The 18,665-nt window shown below is 37.8% G+C and overlaps 2 protein-coding genes across 2 annotated transcripts; one reads left to right on the top strand and one right to left on the bottom strand.

Moving 5' to 3' along the window:
- Positions 1-8,801: 8,801 nt before the first annotated feature.
- LOC130992387 (F-box/kelch-repeat protein At1g80440-like) lies at positions 8,802-10,543 on the bottom strand. The gene has a single exon (XM_057916997.1). The coding sequence runs from the start codon at positions 10,068-10,070 to the stop codon at positions 8,997-8,999; it is 1,074 nt and encodes a 357-aa protein (XP_057772980.1). The 5' UTR covers positions 10,071-10,543; the 3' UTR covers positions 8,802-8,996.
- Positions 10,544-14,255: 3,712 nt separating this feature from the next.
- Positions 14,256-16,304, top strand: LOC130993786 (uncharacterized). Its single transcript, XM_057918824.1, has 4 exons — positions 14,256-14,262; positions 14,722-14,918; positions 15,096-15,507; positions 15,670-16,304. Exons 1-4 carry the CDS (start codon positions 14,256-14,258, stop codon positions 16,302-16,304), a joined length of 1,251 nt encoding a protein of 416 aa, XP_057774807.1.
- The last annotated feature ends 2,361 nt before the right edge of the window (positions 16,305-18,665 follow it).

Raw genomic sequence — 18,665 nt, 5'->3', positions numbered from 1 at the left:
ATTGTGAATAATAGTTTGTGTGGAGAGCGCTAAATCCCAGCAATCCCCTTCACTGTCCGCCACTTAACGGACACTAACATCGTTAAAAAAAATGTTTTTTTTTAAAAAAAATTCAGGTGGACTCCACTCATCTTTCTCTCTCTCTCTCTTCTTAATTTTTAGATCTGGCGCCTCACACCCATCGACACCTCTACCAAAGCCAATTGGCAGAATCCGCCGCTGCTGCTCCCTCCGGCGAAGCCAATCAGCATCGGCTGCCCGTTGAAGAAGGTAAGAAACAAAAAATGGAGCCGCACTTCCGCCCTCTACTGCTCCTCCTTCTCTCGCCGCTCCTCAATTTTCTCTCTCTAAATTCAGTCTGCGGAAGTGGCGGTGGCGCCATTGGTGTCATAAAAGTGAATTATAAATTCGTCGGCTCCTACGCCAATCTCAGCACTCTCAGCGCTCACGATGATGTCCGCCACCTCTCCATTCTCGTCGGTGTCGACCTACCCCTCAGAGGCACCAGTGGGGGAAATGGGCTGCCAAGATACGGAATGGGCTCTCTCTCTGCAGATCTAGGTTTATGTGGATTCTGCCGTCTTCATCGGCGAAGCTCCTGCCGCCAGAATTTGGGGCAAAGGCGGGGGAGAGAGGGATGGTGGTGGAAACTGTTGGGTGTTGAACTTTTGGTTCCTGAACTTGTGGAGACGGAGAAAGACGTGGTGGTGGTGGTGACAATGGTAGTGGAAGAGGCGACGGAGATGGAGGCCGGCCAACGGCCCTTCGCCGGAGGAGGAGCCGCGGTGGCAGAACTTGAGAGAGGGAGAGACGGATCATAAAAACATTTTTTCTAACGGCGTTAACGTCCGTTAAAAGGCGGGGGAGGGGGAGAATTGGTGCGATAAAGCCACGTTGAGGTAGTGGGCAGCTCTCCCCCTGACGGTAGGGGGATAAACGCGATAGGGACGCCATCGATAGGGGGAATCTGGTACTTAACCCATTTTTTTTATGTGGAATTATTGTGAATAGTAGTTTGTATACTAAATTTTGAACGATTTTTGAAAAATGTCTCCGACTCGAGTTTCAGTTTCAAAATTCTCAATTTCAACAAAAAAATCGATTTGTATCCATCTTATACCTTCTAACAGTAAAATAATGTGCCCGAAGACCGAAGTGGTGTGGGACACTAATGTAATGTGCCCGAAGACGGCAAATCACGTGCTCTTAGTGTGCCCGAAGACCGAAGTGGTGTGGGACACTATCCATGGCTGGATCGGCTTTAGTTCGAATCGCCCGCAAGGTATTGTCGAACACTTTACTTCGTTTACTTCTTTGGGGAGTGGAAAGAAGAGCCGACTGTTCTTGAAAGCTCTTTGGATCTGCACAATTTGGATTTTGTGGAGACGAAGGAATGAAAGCAGATTCGAAGAAAAGGCATGGGAGCTTCAAAGCACGATCATGGATATTAAGACTAGAATGTGGAGTTGGAACAAGATTTTTGGGATTTTTGCTTGGGATTTGCCCTTTTCTGTGTGGTGCTCTACTGAGCTCTCTTGTTTCCTCTGTAATTGACTTTCGGTACCCCTGGTACCTGCTTTTTAATATATTGCTCTTTCCTGATAAAAAAAAAAAACAGTAAAATAATGAATTATACTCCTACCTTCCTCACAAAATATATATTTATTTTAAATACCATGAATTTTAATAAAAATAATTAAATATATTGTGAGTAGAGTAAGTATCTCACTTTATTGTTAATAAAAAATTTATTAAAAATAAATTAAATATATTTTATAGGACCGAATGAAAATGATAAATTAGATAGTAAGTATTACATTGTATGAGAACGAGGGAGTATTTATTTTTTTAATTTGGGCAGAGAGAAAGTTTTTGTTTTTTCAATTTTATTTTTTTTAAATATAGCCCCACTCCTTACTCAATAAGCCCTCAACTCAGCTCATCTCATCTCATCTCATAATTATGATACATGAGTTTTGAGCTTTTCAGCCTTGAGTTGAGCCCCTTAAACTGAGCCCAATAAAAGAAAACAAACAAGATATCATCCACATCATGGCCCTTAAACAAAAAGTTAGGGTTTCGTAAACTTTCTACATGCTTCAATAATTATGCAATACTAAAACATAATCTTTCCCTTTTAATTATATAGATTGATTATATTTTGCATGAAGTCCAAGAAAGTTATACAAATAACTTCTCAAAATAAGATAATTATTTTTTGACAGTCTATTGATATTAGAGTTAATCAAAAAATTAAATAAATTATGTCATTATTTAAGCTAAAATGTACCTGCAGATCGCTTGCAAGAAAACGAGGCATATAATGATAGAGTAGCAAGTTGATCCAAATCGTATCTGCGAAGAAATTTAACAAGGCTATCAATTTATATGTTACTTACAGGAAAAAAATATGTCCCTAAACATCTTATCCAAATTATTCAAATATTGTTTTCAAGTGATGAGGAGTAAACCATGAATCAACACTTATTCGTAAATATTCGTAAATCAGTTAAATAATCACGATTATTTAAACATATTTGCATAGTAACCGAAATTATACAGAGAAAGTCAGCTAAAGATATATTATGACGGCTCTGGTCAAAGCAGAAGGAAAATGAGATAGGATGAGAAATGAGAGAAGAGGTGAGATGAAGAAAAACGAAGTGTCAAGAGCCAAAGAGTAAGAGAGTCAACAAAACGACCAAAGACCAAAATAGAAGATTCTACCAGATTATGTCATCAAACATATCGTCAAAGGTGAAAAATATGTCAACTCATCAACTCTGCCAAAGCAATAGACAAAAGTTGTTAATTAATTTAAAAAAAAGTGACCGTAATTATGTTAATAAGGATAGGTATAGCATCATGCACTGTATGCGAATTTCATAGACTGACAGTATTATCTTCCATGTAATTCTCTACAAATAGTGTAGGTCAGTGTATTTGTAAAGAGGACGACGAAAATATATATCCAATAGTGTTTTCTTTTTCAAGCAATCTTCAAGAACTTGGCACGTGCTCACTACATAGGTTCATTATTTTCATCGATTTATAAACATGTAGGTTAGGTGTTGATGTTTGATTCATCACAAAGAAAGTAAGAAATAAATTAAAGTCAAATAGCAAATAATTCTAAAACAAAAAATAAGTGAAAACGAGTCTAGGGTCCAGAATTATTCGTCTCGAGAGTTTAATACATTAGCAAAAGATGTGGACAATTTATCAAACCTAACAACACATTCACATAGGAGCTCAAAGCAACAACTTTCGTATTCATGCTTTGAGACTATATGCAAATTAAAAAGCTATAATTAATTAATAAATTAAACTATACGTTTCCGATTAAGCTTAATTCCTAATAAACCATGATCCAACAATGAATGCATCTCTCAATCTTATCATTTAACAAAATTAATCGATGGTCAATTGCTAATCAAACATAGAAACAATTTAATCGGGTAAGCACAAATCACTCACAAATAAAATTAACTTTCTCTTTGAATTACCTAAACCCTATATAATTGAAACATAGTTCATCATGCATGTCAAAATAATTCGAGCAAATGTAGAAATAATCCATAAAATAAATGCAGAAAAAGTAAAAGATGATTGTTACAAAAATGTAAATCGCATTTAATAAAATTATCAAAAGTAAAATCTTAATTTAATGTTTATAGAATGCTTTCAAAGTTACAAGTTCAAGGAAAAGAATGGAAAAACAGTGAAAAAAGAAGAAGAAAAAACTGCCCTAAACTCTTTTTAAATTCAAAAGAATGCGCATATATTTTAAGAATAATTACCTTGGTAAGCCGTGACTGACTCGAGTTGTTGTTCAATCGTGTTTTGATCGAGCCGCGACTTGCTTGAGCTTCTATTTATCTTTGTCGGACACATCTTCTCTAGGCAGCCACAGTTTACTGTTAAACCGCGGTTGATTCAAAATTTGCTCAATTTCACAATTGTCTACTTTCTACTACTAATTTTGTCAATTCCAAATGGTGAGTACGTAAATCATTAAAATAAAAGGTTTATTTGCATGTAAATACACGAACTTTCAGCATTTTCTAGTTTTTCCCACAAACTTTATTTCTTGAATCTAAATACATGAACTTAGTGTTTTTCTGATTTTTTCCGTGAATTTTATTTTTTCTCAAATTAATGCTGAAGTGGCCACCGAAACTACTGACGTGGCCGCCAGAGCTGCTGACGTGGAATGGCCGCCCTTGGACTACGAACAACACTGTCAAGTTGGGTTTATCGAAGTCTAATTCTACCTCCAATTAGATACATAAATTAAAAAGTGGAGAGAGTTGACATAAATTAGCAGAGAATGGCTGCGAGAATTGATAGAATAATGAGTTTACCTTTTAAAAAAAATTATGTTGTTTACGTAGAGAATGAGATGAATTCTATCGCTTTATTATTTTTTAAGGGCTTTTGTTGTTTCACGCAGTGGATAGAGAGAATGGCAACGAAAATTGATAGAATAATCAGTTTTAATTTGATCGGAATATTTTGTCATGGGAAAAACACTAAATTCGTGTATTTAGATTCAAAAAATAAAGTTCGTGGGAAAAATTAGAAAATACTGAAAGTTCGTGTATTTACACGCAAATAACCCAAAATAAAATCACTAAACTCGACTCAATAAATTAAAATTAAAATTACTACTAAATAACACAACTTTACAATAAATCTTTATCTAAAATGATCAGACAAATAAAATAATTAATAACAAAACAGTTAATAAATGAGTTAAAAATAAAAATAAGTGTATACAATTAGAACGAATGAAGTAATAAAAATAACAAAATTGAAAAAATCACGCTCATACTACTTGCCTAAACCATATAATATAATTTTAATTTAATATATATACGTGTATGAATTGTCATAATGTGGCTACATAACTTTTTTTTTTTAATTCTTTAAAAAAAACTTTTTTTTTAAATTACAAGAGGTACGCACAAGTGGGACCTATACACTATACAAATGTAAAAAATATATTATATTGTATGCAGACGAGACTATTATACCACAAAAATGAAAAAATTACGTTAAGAAAATATTGAACCCAAGATCTCTCATAAAAAAAAAAATTGGGTGTCTCAACTTTACTATTTGAGTTAGGCCTCGTTAGCTATGACTACATAACGCGACTAGATAACCATAAAATTTGGCAACACTGTCGGGGACGGTTTTGCAGCATTTGATTTGGTTGTTACATTTTAGGTTCTATTTTACTTAAAAAACTATTGAATCCGATTGATATGTCATCGGTTTAGAAAGTTACGTTTTTGATAGGAACGTGATGTCATTAATTTCTTCATTTAGTTTGAATACCAAAATGAAATTGGATGAGGGTGTCCGGGTGTTAATTTTTGGAAACTCGATATCTAATGTGTGTAGCGCAACTAGCTAGATTTCTCTGCCAAACTTTTATGCTTTTTTTTTTTGTAATATTAAATTTAAAGATCACACCATAATAATCTTGAACCTTATAACTTTAATTTCAAGCATTAAACCGTTCTGTTATTGCATTTACACACAACTTTTCGGCCTCTCTCTTTTAGCATTTCTGTTCTTGTTTTTCTCTTTTTGACCTTTTTATTCGAGTTGGGGAGAGAAGAGAATCATGAAAATTGAAGATGAACCATATAATTTGATCCTTCCATATCTCTAAATTTGACCTTTTTTGAATCATAAATATTGAAAATCATGAAATGCCTTCCTCTAAGTTTTTATGGAGATTCGTTTTGTTGGAATAATCGCTGATGTGACACATTTCGAGGATAAGTTCAAATGGCTCAAAGAGGGAGACATTAATTCGGGTTTTTTCCATAGGGCAATTCGTGGGAGACGTGTTAAAAACGAGATTGGCGGAATGCTCTTTGATAACTCGTGGATATCTAAACCGGAAGAGGTTAAAGCAAGAGTGAGAAATCATTTTGAAGCTTTTTTCAAAAGGAATGAACGACTGATGCCCGATTTCCCCCTGGACTTCATGAGGAGGAAAATTTCAAATGACGAGAGGCAGTGGCTGATCAGGGATTTTGATCTGGACGAGATTAAAGAAGCAGTTTGGAGCTGTAGTGGAGACAAGAGTCCGGGACCCGATGGATTTAACTTCACATTCTGGAGAGCGGCGTGGCACGTGGTTAAAGAGGACTTACTCCAGGTTTTGAAGGAATTTCATGAAAGCGGCAAAATACCGAAAGGTGGTAACGCCTCTTTTATTGTTTTGATTCCGAAGAAAGAAGGGGCTGGGTCGCTCGATGATTTTCGCCCAATTTCTCTTATCACTAGCTTGTTCAAAATTGTGGCTAAAATCCTGGCTGAGAGATTGAAGAGGGTTATGGGGTCGATCATTTCCGATAATCAAAGTGCTTTTGTCAAGGGTAGCTTCATCCTAGATGGGGTGGTTATCCTGAATGAAGCTATTTTTGAGGTAAAAAAGAAGAGAGTGGGCCGTATTTTCTTCAAGATTGACTTCGCAAAAGCATACGACTCTGTGCAATGGGATTTCTTGGATATGCTTCTAGATCGACTTAACTTTGACGGAGTTTGGAGGAAGTGGATTAAAGGGTGTCTGGAATCTGGAATGGCAAGTGTATTGGTGAACGGGTCATCGACGGGAGAATTCAAAATGGAGAGAGGTTTGAGACAGGGTGACCCATTGTCACCTTTCCTGTTCCTTATCGTGGCGGAAGGCCTTAACGAGTTCATTGAAAGAGCAACGGAGAGGCAGTTCCTGGTCCCGGCGAAGATTGGCAAGGATAAAGTGCCCATTTCACATCTACAGTACGCGGACGATACTATCTTCTTGTTGGAGGCAGATGACAAGAATATGGAGAGCGTAAAAAAACTCCTGATTCTCTTTCAGTTCGCCTCGGGTTTAGCTGTAAATTTCGACAAAAGTTGTCTTCTGACAGTGGGAGTGGATGAGGCAGTTGAGAGGAGATGGGCATCGCTCCTCATGTGCAAGATCGGTTCCTTTCCGTGCAACTACTTGGGTACTAAAGTGGGGGGGCGCAGCAATGGTGTTGGAGATTGGAAGTTTTTGATTGAAAAAGTTTCAAACAAAGTGGCAAGCTGGAAGAAGAGACACCTTTCATTGGCAGGGCGAATTACTCTAGTCAAGTCGGTGTTGCAATCCATCCCGGTATATCAATTATCCCTCGCTTTCATACCTAAAGCGGTGATTAAGGAACTTAATTCACTGTTCACCAAATTTTTGTGGGGAGGAGGCACACAGATGGGGGGTATCACTTGGTTCAAGTGGAATGCCTTGTGCCTAAACAAGGATTCAGGAGGTCTGGGGTTTCGGAATATCGATTGGTTTAATCAGGTCCTGTTAAGTAAGTGGCTCTGGAGATTTTTAGGGGAGGGGAAAGCTCTGTGGGTAAGGGTGATCAAATCGATTTATGGGGGGCTAGTGTGGGGGGAAGGGGGTGAATGTTCGGTGGCGGGAAGAGGTGGACAGAAAGGGTGGTGGCAGAAAATTGTGGATAAGGTAGGAGGAAGGAGAGATCGGTGGTTCATCAATAATTTGAGGCGAAGAATTGGGGATGGGCTTGATACCAGCTTTTGGGAGGATGTGTGGGCGGTTGACAAACCCCTTAAGTTTGTGTTTCCGAGACTGTATAATTTGAGCCTGAACAAGAAAAGGCTGGTTGGTGAAAGTGGATTTTGGGAAGGAGGGTCGTGGGTGTGGAGGGTGGAGTGGAGGAGGGAGTTAAGGGAGAGGGAGAAAGGGTTTGCGGAGGATCTCCAGTTGGTTATAGCTGATTTTGTTCCTTGTGTAGATGTAATAGACGGATGGAACTGGAAGGCGACACCAGATGGATGCTTCACAATCAAGTCGGCATATGAAATTGTGGCAAAAACAAGAGAGGAGCAACAAGTTTTACCTTTGGAGATGGCAAAGGTTTGGAAGGCCCCAACACCAAATAAAGCCAAGGTGACGGCATGGAGATGTCTTAGAAACAGATTGGCAACATGTGATAATCTGAGTAGAAGAAATGTCCAGATCAGCGTGGAGGAGAGATGGTGCAATGCCTGTGTTTCTAGTGAGGAAACGACGGAACACCTGTTCCTCTATTGTCCTAAAGCAGCGGCGGTGTGGGACCAGATCTTTCAATGGCTTGACATCAAAACGGCAAATCCGAGAGGTATTTTTCAACACTTCATTTCTTTCATTGCGGCTGGAAAAAAGAAGAGAGAAAGAAGACTGCTTAAAGCTTTGTGGGTGGGAACAGTGTGGTTGCTCTGGGAAAGCAGGAATGATAGTCGTTTCCGGGACAAGGCTTGGGATATTGATAGACTTGTTTTACAGATTAAGGGGAGACTTTGGAGTTGGAACGAGGCCTACAAAATCGTGGAGTTAGGAATTACTTTTACTTCTTGGTGTTCCAAAGACTTCAAACTTGTTTTGTTGTTTTGATTGGCATTCCTGATGCCTTGATCCCTTTTCTTTTAATAAAATTTTTACTTTACTGATCAAAAAAAAAAAGTTTTAATGTGACTCTACGCGAATGGCAAGGGGCATAAGGTTAAACCTCTTTCCCCATGGAAAATTGCAATAATATCAAACATAATTCAGTTGAAATTGTAGTATTAATTTGAAATGATTAGCTACCATAACTATTGTGAAATTACCAGTCCATTCAAACAGAATTATACCAACTCAATTGTTTGTGGCACACTACTAGTTATATAATCGGAAACTGTTAGATTATATATTAATTTGTATTATGCTAATCTAATGCAGATATTTAAGTACATAAAATAGCACCAAATCATAAATATATAATAATCGATATCATACTACTAATTTTAAACCTAATAGAAAATGTGATTGTAGGTAATATTGTATATACAATAATTAGGGTTGATCAAAGGGAGCAACACAACTGATGATGTAGAAGAATCATTTCTAGCATTTTGAGTTGAAACTGTAAAATGGGACAAAAAAATTAACAAATTATAACAGTATTCTATAATTCCACACAACATCCTGATTGAACATGGCCTTTGAATTCCTCCTCTGCCTCCACTCTTTCCCACTTACAACTCTTCAAGTCCAACACAAATGCATTGTAGGGCTCCCCAAATCTCTCCGACCCGATCACCACCACCTTCCCCGGCCACGCCGTCACGTACGCCGTGTTCCTGACGTGGCACGGCAGCTCAGCCACCACCCGCCACGTGGATCCCTCGCACGCCACCACGTCCGCATCCCTACAAGTCAGCAGCCTCCCCTCCCCGCCGTCCACGTAGTTCCTCGGGCACGTGGCGGACTCCAAGAAGCCCTCCTTGACCGGACCCCACCGCCACGTGGCGACGTCGAACGACTCGGCGCTCGCCTCGAACCTGCCCTGCATGTTTGTCGGGTAGCCGCCGATGACGTGGAAGGCGCCACCGTGGCACACCCCCTTCGCCTCGTCCCGCTCGCCCGCCATGTCGGGCATGGCCTGCCACGCGTCACCCGCCACGTCATACGCCAGCGAGGACCTCAGCGCGCACTTCTCGCTGTCGTGCCCGCCGGCAACGAACACCATTCCGGCGCCGTCCGACGCGCACGCGAAGAAGAGCCGTTCGCCGCCTGGCATGTCGGCCCCGCGCCGCCATGTGGCGCCGACGAAGTCGTAGATGTAGACGGCGGCAGAGGCCCGCCACGTCTCCGGGTCCCACCCGCCCATCACCACCAGGTTCAACCCGACCCCGACCAGCTGGCAGTACATCGGCAAGCCGTCGGGGCAACCCGGAATGGGCGGAAGCTCGGCCCAGAAACCCGTTTCCGGTTCGCAGAGCGTCAAACGGTAAGCCGGGACGGCCGCAAATTTGCGGGCGCCAAACTCTTGGGTAGGGTCGAATCGAGCCTGTGCCATGACGACGACTCTCCGGGTGAGGCCGGAGAGCTTGCGGCGGCGCCAGAACTCCGGCAGCCGAATCTCCCGGTTCCAGCTCCGGCAGACTGATACAACAGAAGACAAGTCGTTGTGGGGAACTCGGATGAGACAGTCCAGACCCAAATCAGCAGGGAGAGCCGGAATAAGATCCGAATCCATTGTAAGAGAACTCTAATGAAACAAGAATTCAAGATTGTTTCCTATATATACACCGGAAAAGGTGAATAGGGCCCTTTTCTCTTTTTGGGATGAAATAATGCAACTTTTTTCTTTCTTTCTTTCTGATGTAGATATTATTGTATGGAATGAGAGGTTAACCCCAAAGCTTCTAGAAGGAGCAGGATTTGGGAGAAAGGACTCATGATTCATCAAGACAAAGAAACATAGAAAAAATCGACATGCGCCTGAATTGAGGTTTTTTGCCTTTATCTTTAGAGGGGAGAGGGAGAAGTGTTCTAGAACAAAGGGAAAACTGACATCATTACTCTGTGGGCACAAGCCATACTATATACTGTATATTTGCCTTTTTATTTTCTTGTTTTTATGTTCTTGTGTATATCGCTCTCTGGATTTTGATAGTTTTTTGGGGAGATTCTCGATATTAAACACTTTGGATTTTTTGGAGATAGTACTATAAGGGCCTCTTTGATATAGGATAAGTTAAATTAATATGAATTTATGTAGTGTTTGATATTATGTGTTACTAATATGGTCAACTCCAGGTTTATCCCAAGACCCTAGCTTATTTTGTGGGATTAACCCACACTAATTATCCCACCTCCCCCATGGGATTAACCCACACTAATTATTCCACCCCCTCCATAGGCTACTAATTTAGGTATTTGATATGTTAATCCAACCTATTTCAATGGATACCAAACACTTTTTGGGATTAATTACCAATGATACCAAACACCCATCTAAGATTAGAAATCATGACTAATCCACACTAAATTATCAGGATAATTTATATCCTGATTAATCCAATACTGAAAATCAAACGGGCCCTAAGATTCACTGCAAGGCTTCATAATTATTGAAATCTACCTAATGGAATGTGTATATGCCTAATTTCTATTTTAAACAAAAAAAAAATCTGAATAAGAATGGGCGAAATAACGAATTTTAGGTGGAGTACATAGAATTGGAAATCCGTATGTCTGAAGTTAATTAATCTGGCAGCAGATGAGGTTTATTTATTTATTTAGTGTTGTTGGGCTGCGTCTCTTGTCTTCTTCTTCCGTTGCATTGTTGGAAGTTGGAAGTTGGAACATGGAATGCCGTTTTCCACCCCATAACTATTTTATCTTTATTACTCCTAATTTTTATTAACATACAATTATGGCATTTCATGAGATTTACAGCTTAATTCAAAATTTTACATTATTGGGAAAAGCTGTTTGGCTAGCCTGGCCATAATATGACAAAAATTATAAAATTCATGTATTTAATTTTTTATGTTTAAAATAAAATATTAATTTAGTAAGTTTTACTTTTTTACACATTGTAGATATTTTTTATATTTAAAAAAAATTATAAAAAAAATTACAATGCGCACAAAATAATAAAACTAGCAACATTATATTTTTATTTTGAACAAAATATTTAAATACATTGAGTTTAAAGCTATGACCACAGCCACACACACACACACAAATATATATATATTTATATTGAGACGAATTTATATCATGAAATTGAATATATATTGTAATGAAGTAATCAATTAAAATAATATATATGACAATGAATTAACTAATTAAGCAACAACCAAGTTAGTAAAAATTAGATCATCAAATAACCCTACGAATTAAATATAATGGACACGACATCAGTGGATAAAAAAATATACTCTCTCCATCTCATTTTGATAACTCACGTTACTTTTTTCACACAAATTAAGAGAACACAATAATAATATTTGGAAAATATAATTTTTATGTAATTATTCTATCCTGTCCTTATAATAATTCCATAATATATTCACAAATATTAAATAAGATTATTTTAGTAATAAACTAATACTAGTATAATTTAAATTTAGAAAGTAAGTTATATCTTCAATTATTAAAAAAAGAATACTTATGAAAATGTGACGGAGGAGTATTAAGAAAATAAAATTTTCCATTCTATGGTAAAATTATGCATTCAAATTTCAGAGCTATGGATAAGAGAAATACGTTTGAATTTGTGGTGTTTGACGTCACGTAATTGGCTTTGACTTTAGCATAGTAATTCATTATAATTCGGTTATTTGTGTCTCTGGAAAAGCCCTTTCGACCATAATTAATTAATTAACAAGAGTCAATAATTCAATATTGGCTTTTCTCGTCTTAAACTATGCTCTCTGTGAATATGAGGAGACGGTTGAATTAAGTCACGAAAAATACTTCTATCATTTTGTTAATGTGCTACTCCCTCCGTCCCACTAGACTTGGCACTTTTGAGTTGAGCACGAAGATTAAGAATAAATTGGCACTTTTGAGTTGGGCACGGAGATTAAGAATAAATGGTTAAGAGTGTAAAGTAGGTAGGGTCCACTTATTTTATGTGAGTAGAGAAAGTAGGGACCACATACTATTTTAGGAAAGTGTCAATTCTAGTGGGACAAACAAAAAATGCAAGTGTGTCAAGTTTAGTGGGACGGAGGGAGTATTATTTATAGAAATGTTTTTCAATTGTTATAAATGCAACATGACATCCTACTTAATTATATACTGAACGTTATTTGAAATTAATTTTAAGGTAAATTAAATCAATATTTAGTGCAAAATCATTACATTTTGCATGCAATTTTCGCACGTATGTATGAATTGTTGGCGATTTTTTTTTTTTTGGCATTTTCGAGAAAATACATGGGCATATTGCATTTTATCCTAATTTTTTTTAATGTATTTAACGTCGTAATATATTTAAATTTTAATTATAAATCTAATACATTATTGATTGAGGCGAAATTTAAAGTGCCCCTTCTCTTATGAATAATTTGAAAAATGCCCTCTCTTACTATGTAAAGCACTACATGCCCTAAATAAGTGAAGAACCGAAAATGCCCTTTGAATGTGATGGATGTGCATTGTTTTCCGCAAAAGTTCTTACACATCTATGACAAAAGTTGTTAAAGTGTAAGAAAAACATCAATTCATCAATTTAAACATTGAAATCGGTCAAATAAGTGTTGGAACATGTGAAATACTGACAGAGAAAATAATATTTATTTATTTTTGAATTAAAATCGAAGGTTTTACAAGTAAATCGTAGGCTAATTAATCAATGGAAAATAAATACTAAAAATTAACACAATCGATATTAGCACTCAAAACACACATTGGAAAAAAAAAAAAGCGTCCGACCGGAAAAACAAAGTGTCCGACCGGACATAAGGTTTCTTCGGGCGGACACATATATGTTCCGGTCGGATAGATGTTTTTTTGGTTCCTATGTGTGTTTTGAGTGCTAATATGGATTGTGTTAATTTTTTGTATTTATATTCCATCGATTAATTAGCCTTCAATTAAGGGACATAATTTTTTTTTTTAAATTGATGATAAACGACAAATATGATGTGAAATAGCTTTGTCAGTAAAGTATTCATGTCAAACACTCTAATTTCATTGAAATTCACGTGAAATGAAGGAATCTTTGTTTATATATGAGTGAATTCTCTCATCCTCTCATCCGAACACTCAAAGTGAAAAAACACTCAAATTCATTAGAAATTCTAATATTTTCCAAGTGGTGAAGCTATTATTTGTGAATTCTCTCATCCGAACGTTTAAAGGTATGTCATTTTACGTTTGAAATGTAATTTAAGTTGGTTATTGTTTATTTTCAATGTTTTGTTTGATCCTATATGCTTATGTGAATTATTAGCATATTATAGCATACTATGATTTAAAGCCACGTTTGAAGGAAATACATGTGAATTAGAGCAAATTCTATCATGTTTTAAAGTATTAATTAGTAATTATTAGTTGCATTTTAGTTCTATACATATATATTGCTACATAACTCATGTTAATATGCTCGAAAATTATGTATCCGCCCGGACAAGTGTCCTTGAAAATTTGCCCGGCCGTGTGTAATTATATATCATGTAATACACGGCCGGACACATTTCCTCGGATACTTCCCCGGGCGGATAGATGTTTTTCGAGTGTATTAACATGTTATATGTTGTATTTTAACATTTTATTCCATTTACATCATATATTTATTTATTTATTATTTTTTCTGTAGATGAATGAATATGAGAGATACTTTGTGGTTAATTATGGAGGTGCCTTCAATGGTTATGAGTACATCGGCGGCTCTTCTAAGAATTTGCATATTTTCGGAGACACAATGGCCAGTACGGTGTACATGATAAATTACCTGATGATGGAGAATTCATTGAGCACTAATTACAGCTTGTATTATTTGACGAAGAGATTAAATGGCAGGGTATACAGTAAAAATATTCTTGCCGATGACAATGATTTGCTTCAGTTGCTGGCGTCCCAGCCACATTTTCCTGAGATTTATGTTGTCGAAGACGATTACAGTGGAGGAGTGTATGTTCCTTCGTTCGATCTCCCTCAATCTTCCGGGTATGGAGGTGAATCCAGTGCAACATTCGAAGGTGGGGACGGATTGGAAGCAATCCAAAGATATGCTTATTTAGACCTATCAGCCGGAGATTCACCGGCGCAACAAAGTGTTGAACCGTCGGTCACTTGGGGTAATGATCAGTCAACGGGTTGGCCTTCATGGGATGAGCCAAATCCGTACCAGTAGGATCGCCCAACAACTGATCGTTGTTGGGGTCCAGCTGATGATCAATATACGTACGAGCCTCAGTTTGTGGAGGATGCTGGTAATGTAGATGAAGATTATGTTCCATCGTCTGAAGCCGAGACTGATACAAGCGCCTCTGAAGACTTGTCGGAGCCAGAGAACGTGAGAAGGGCGGGGATTGAATATGCAGGTTGGCAGAATTTGCAGATCGACGAGGATGATGACGAACAGGTTCCTGGAGCAGATGAACTAACTAATTGGTTAGTTCCGGTTATCCCGTTGGACGCCGCAGCGGCACTTGTGGATATTGAAGATTATCAGCTACTGCCTCGGGAGTTGTCAAAGAATATGTATTTCAATAGTAAAGATGATCTGATCGTTGCAATCGGTCTGTGGAACATGAAGCAGGGCAAGGAATTTTCTGTCAGCAAATCAGACAGCAGACGAGTCTACTTCAAATGCAAGCATTCAGATACGTGCCCCTTCAAGCTCCATGCATCGTCACAAGATGGAGCCATTTGGGGAGTGTATAAGTTCACCAATGAGCACTTATGCGACGGTGAGCTAGGGCGCGTAGCGCGAATAAAGGCCCCCGCAAAAGTCGTCGCAGCATATTTAGCACAGAAGATACACGACGATTGCGAGATCTTGAAGCCGAAGGCCATCCAGCTGGAGCTGCGACGTGAGTTTGGCGTACAGATCAAGTACGATGTTGCATTGCGAGCCCGTAATCGAGCCACTGAGATGGTTTATGGTCGACATGATCAGTCCTTCGAGATGATGCCCAAGTACTTATACATGTTGAGACAATCCAATCCCGGTTCGATGGTGGAGTGGGAAGTTGACGATGATGGCCGATTCAAACACTTATTTGTTGCTCTTGCAGCTTCGGCTACCCCTTTCATGTTCAGCTTACGGCCAGTGATTGTCGTCGATGGCACACACTTGAAGGGCAAGAATAGGGGTATTTTGTTTGTTGCAGTGACGAAGGACGGCAACGAGAGTTTGTTCCCACTCGCGTATGGTGTTGGCCCGAAAGAAAACGATGAATCGTGGACTTATTTCATGTCACGCATTCGACGTGTTTATGGCCAAGCCGATCCACTTTTGATTGTCTCTGATCAGCATATCTCCATTGCCAATGCTATCAGGAATGAGTTACCAAATGCAACCCACGGCCTATGCTACTACCATTTGCAAAATAACCTGAAGCATTACGGTAAGGCAGTGGTCGAGGATTATCGACAAGCTGCATTTGCGTACGAGAAGTCCGACTTCAATAGGGCTATGAACGCCCTGAAGTTTATGAAGAGAGCTGCGTACGATAAACTAATGGGGATTGGGCCGGAGAAGTGGGCTCGTTCGATGTGTCCTATGCATGTGCGACGCTACAGTTTTATGACATCAAATGCTGCTGAAGCTTTTAATTCCAGATTGTTGTGGGCAAGAAGACTTCCTATATGCTCGATGTTAGAGGCAATCAGAATTGTTATTGAGAAATGGTTCAGCGAGCGACTAAGGGCTGCACAACAAATCGAGCAAGGTTTGACTGCTGAGGCTGGTAAAAGGGTAGCTATTGAAGTCCAAAAAGTCGTCGATACACTGCACAAAGGTTGAGTGGCATGAAGTATAAGGTGCAAACTGCTGACAGAAACTGGTAAAAGTGAAGAAGCCGATAGAGGTGTGTGGTGAAGTAAAAAGTGTTCAAAAACCCTAGTATTTTAAAGTAAGTGAACGGACCGATACAATCGGCTTTATGTCTATCAAAAGGGAATCAAATTTTGAAGAAAGATATTTTTACCTTTATGTATCGGTAACATGCATGATTTTTTTGGGTAACAAGCATGCATTTATTTGGGACGGATATTGAGTATATATATATATATATATATATATATATATATATATATATATATATATTAGATTTAAAGATATCAATTGATTTACACGATATATATAGTGTTATATAGTACTATATATCAACATTCAAGAATAACACAATATATATAGAGGTATATATATACAAATAATTTCAAAGAATATATGTATTGAAATTAAGATATTAAAGGGAAAAAAAATAAAAAATTTAAGATAGATACGAATGGATATATATTATTAGCGTCTTGATTTTTTTTTTTTTTTTATGAAATTGAATAAAATATAATATTTTATGCCTAAATAATATCGATCCGGCCGGTAATTGTCAAGGAAAAATGTATCCGGCCGGGTCATTTTAAAATTGAAATGTACCCGGTCGGATACATTTCTCTGGCCATTTTACCGGCCGGATCGATGATATATCGACATAAAAGTTTGTATTCTATCTATTGGTATTTTTATATTAATTTTTACTATTTTGCTGAATTTAATTTAATATTTTGTTTAAGTGTTAATTAGGGTCCGGTCGATTTAAAGATATGAACAATATATATATATATATATATATATATATATATATATATATATATATACAGTGTAAAAAAAATTATTGCATGCACTCAATGTAATCATTTCGGTCATTATTGTGCAAAAATGCATTGAAACTCAAAAATGTGTAAGATTGTGTAAGAAGACCGAAATGATTACATTTGATGTTGACCCACTTAAGGGTTAATTAGTAATTTAGGGCATGGATTGCTTTCCATGATAAGGGTTGGCATTTTTCAAAATATGAATAAGGAATGGGGCACTTTTGCCTATTAACACTTATTGATTTATAATATACGGAGTAATTTTTTTTAGAAGATCAGTTTTTTTAAAACACCTACAATATGTTGCAGACATGCTTATAGACATGTGTTTGAAAATGGAAGAAACGTGTAGCGCGTGAGTGTGAGTAGTGCATTCCACCCCATATATACAGGAAAAAAAAGCGAAAAACCGTTCAGACCGAATCCCGATAATGATAATAAAGAAGGAGATAGAAAGCAAGGAGTTATGAATGACAAAGCCGAGTTCGGAAAGTCACTGATTAGATTAAATAAGAGTAAGTCGGTGAGAAGGCAGAAGAGCCGGCAGTCCATGTTAGCAGGGCAGGTGAGGAGGTTTGATATACCAAAACTCGTAACTTAACATCTCAACTAAAGATTACAGGAGAAAGAAGCAACTGGAGTAACTACAACTGAAGCTCTCAAAGACTGAAACTCAACTGAAGGAAGAGACTGATATCACAACTAGTCAACTGAATCAAGTCAACGACTGATCAAGAAAAGGACGGAAGCATACTCGCCTACATTAAATGCTTCTTCAACATCATTTAATGTACCAAAAAGAAGATGTCCTTGTACCTGAGTCAGAAAAGAGACGCTATCTCTCCAACGGTAGGATTTGAAGAAGAAGATCTCCGCCAACGGATCTATTCTTTAGAGACGCCTATAAATAGCTCAAAAGATCTCTTAATCAAATAGACAGAAAGAAGAGAGAAGAGAAGATTCCGATTCAATCCTCAATGCCAAAGCTACAATAGAATATCAAATAGAGCTTAATTTTCCTTAAGCATTGAATCGATGAAGAGAGGATTTAAATGTTGTAAAATCAGTTTCACTGATTACTTAAACTATCTTATTGTAATTAGGATTTTCACATAGATAAATCATTAGCCTAGTTACCGATTACTTGAGATTCTGTACTCAGTAATCCTAGTTAGTATATTACAATACCCCTTTTAAAAAGAGCGAGAAGAGTGTTTGTAATCGAACTTGAGACTTAGACCAAGCTCAATGGTTGTTTAGTACCAGTAAACTAAACAGCTAGGTTAAGCTAAGTGTGTAAATCCAACTCTATGAGTTGGTTGCTGTAAGGAGTTTCCTTCCAGTATAGGTTGCTTTGCACCCGTAAGCATTGCAGATAGGTTTGCGTTGCACCCGTAAGCATCGTGTTTAGGTTTGCTGTGCACCCGTAAGCACATGCCCAGAGTGATCGTCAGACTAATCATCTGGTCGTGGGTGTAAGAATGTTGTTTTCCGAACCACGTAAAAA

This window comes from Salvia miltiorrhiza, chromosome 7 (assembly GCF_028751815.1).
Source record: "Salvia miltiorrhiza cultivar Shanhuang (shh) chromosome 7, IMPLAD_Smil_shh, whole genome shotgun sequence".
Taxonomy (NCBI): Eukaryota; Viridiplantae; Streptophyta; class Magnoliopsida; order Lamiales; family Lamiaceae; genus Salvia; species Salvia miltiorrhiza.
This window is presented reverse-complemented; position numbering and strand designations above follow the sequence as displayed.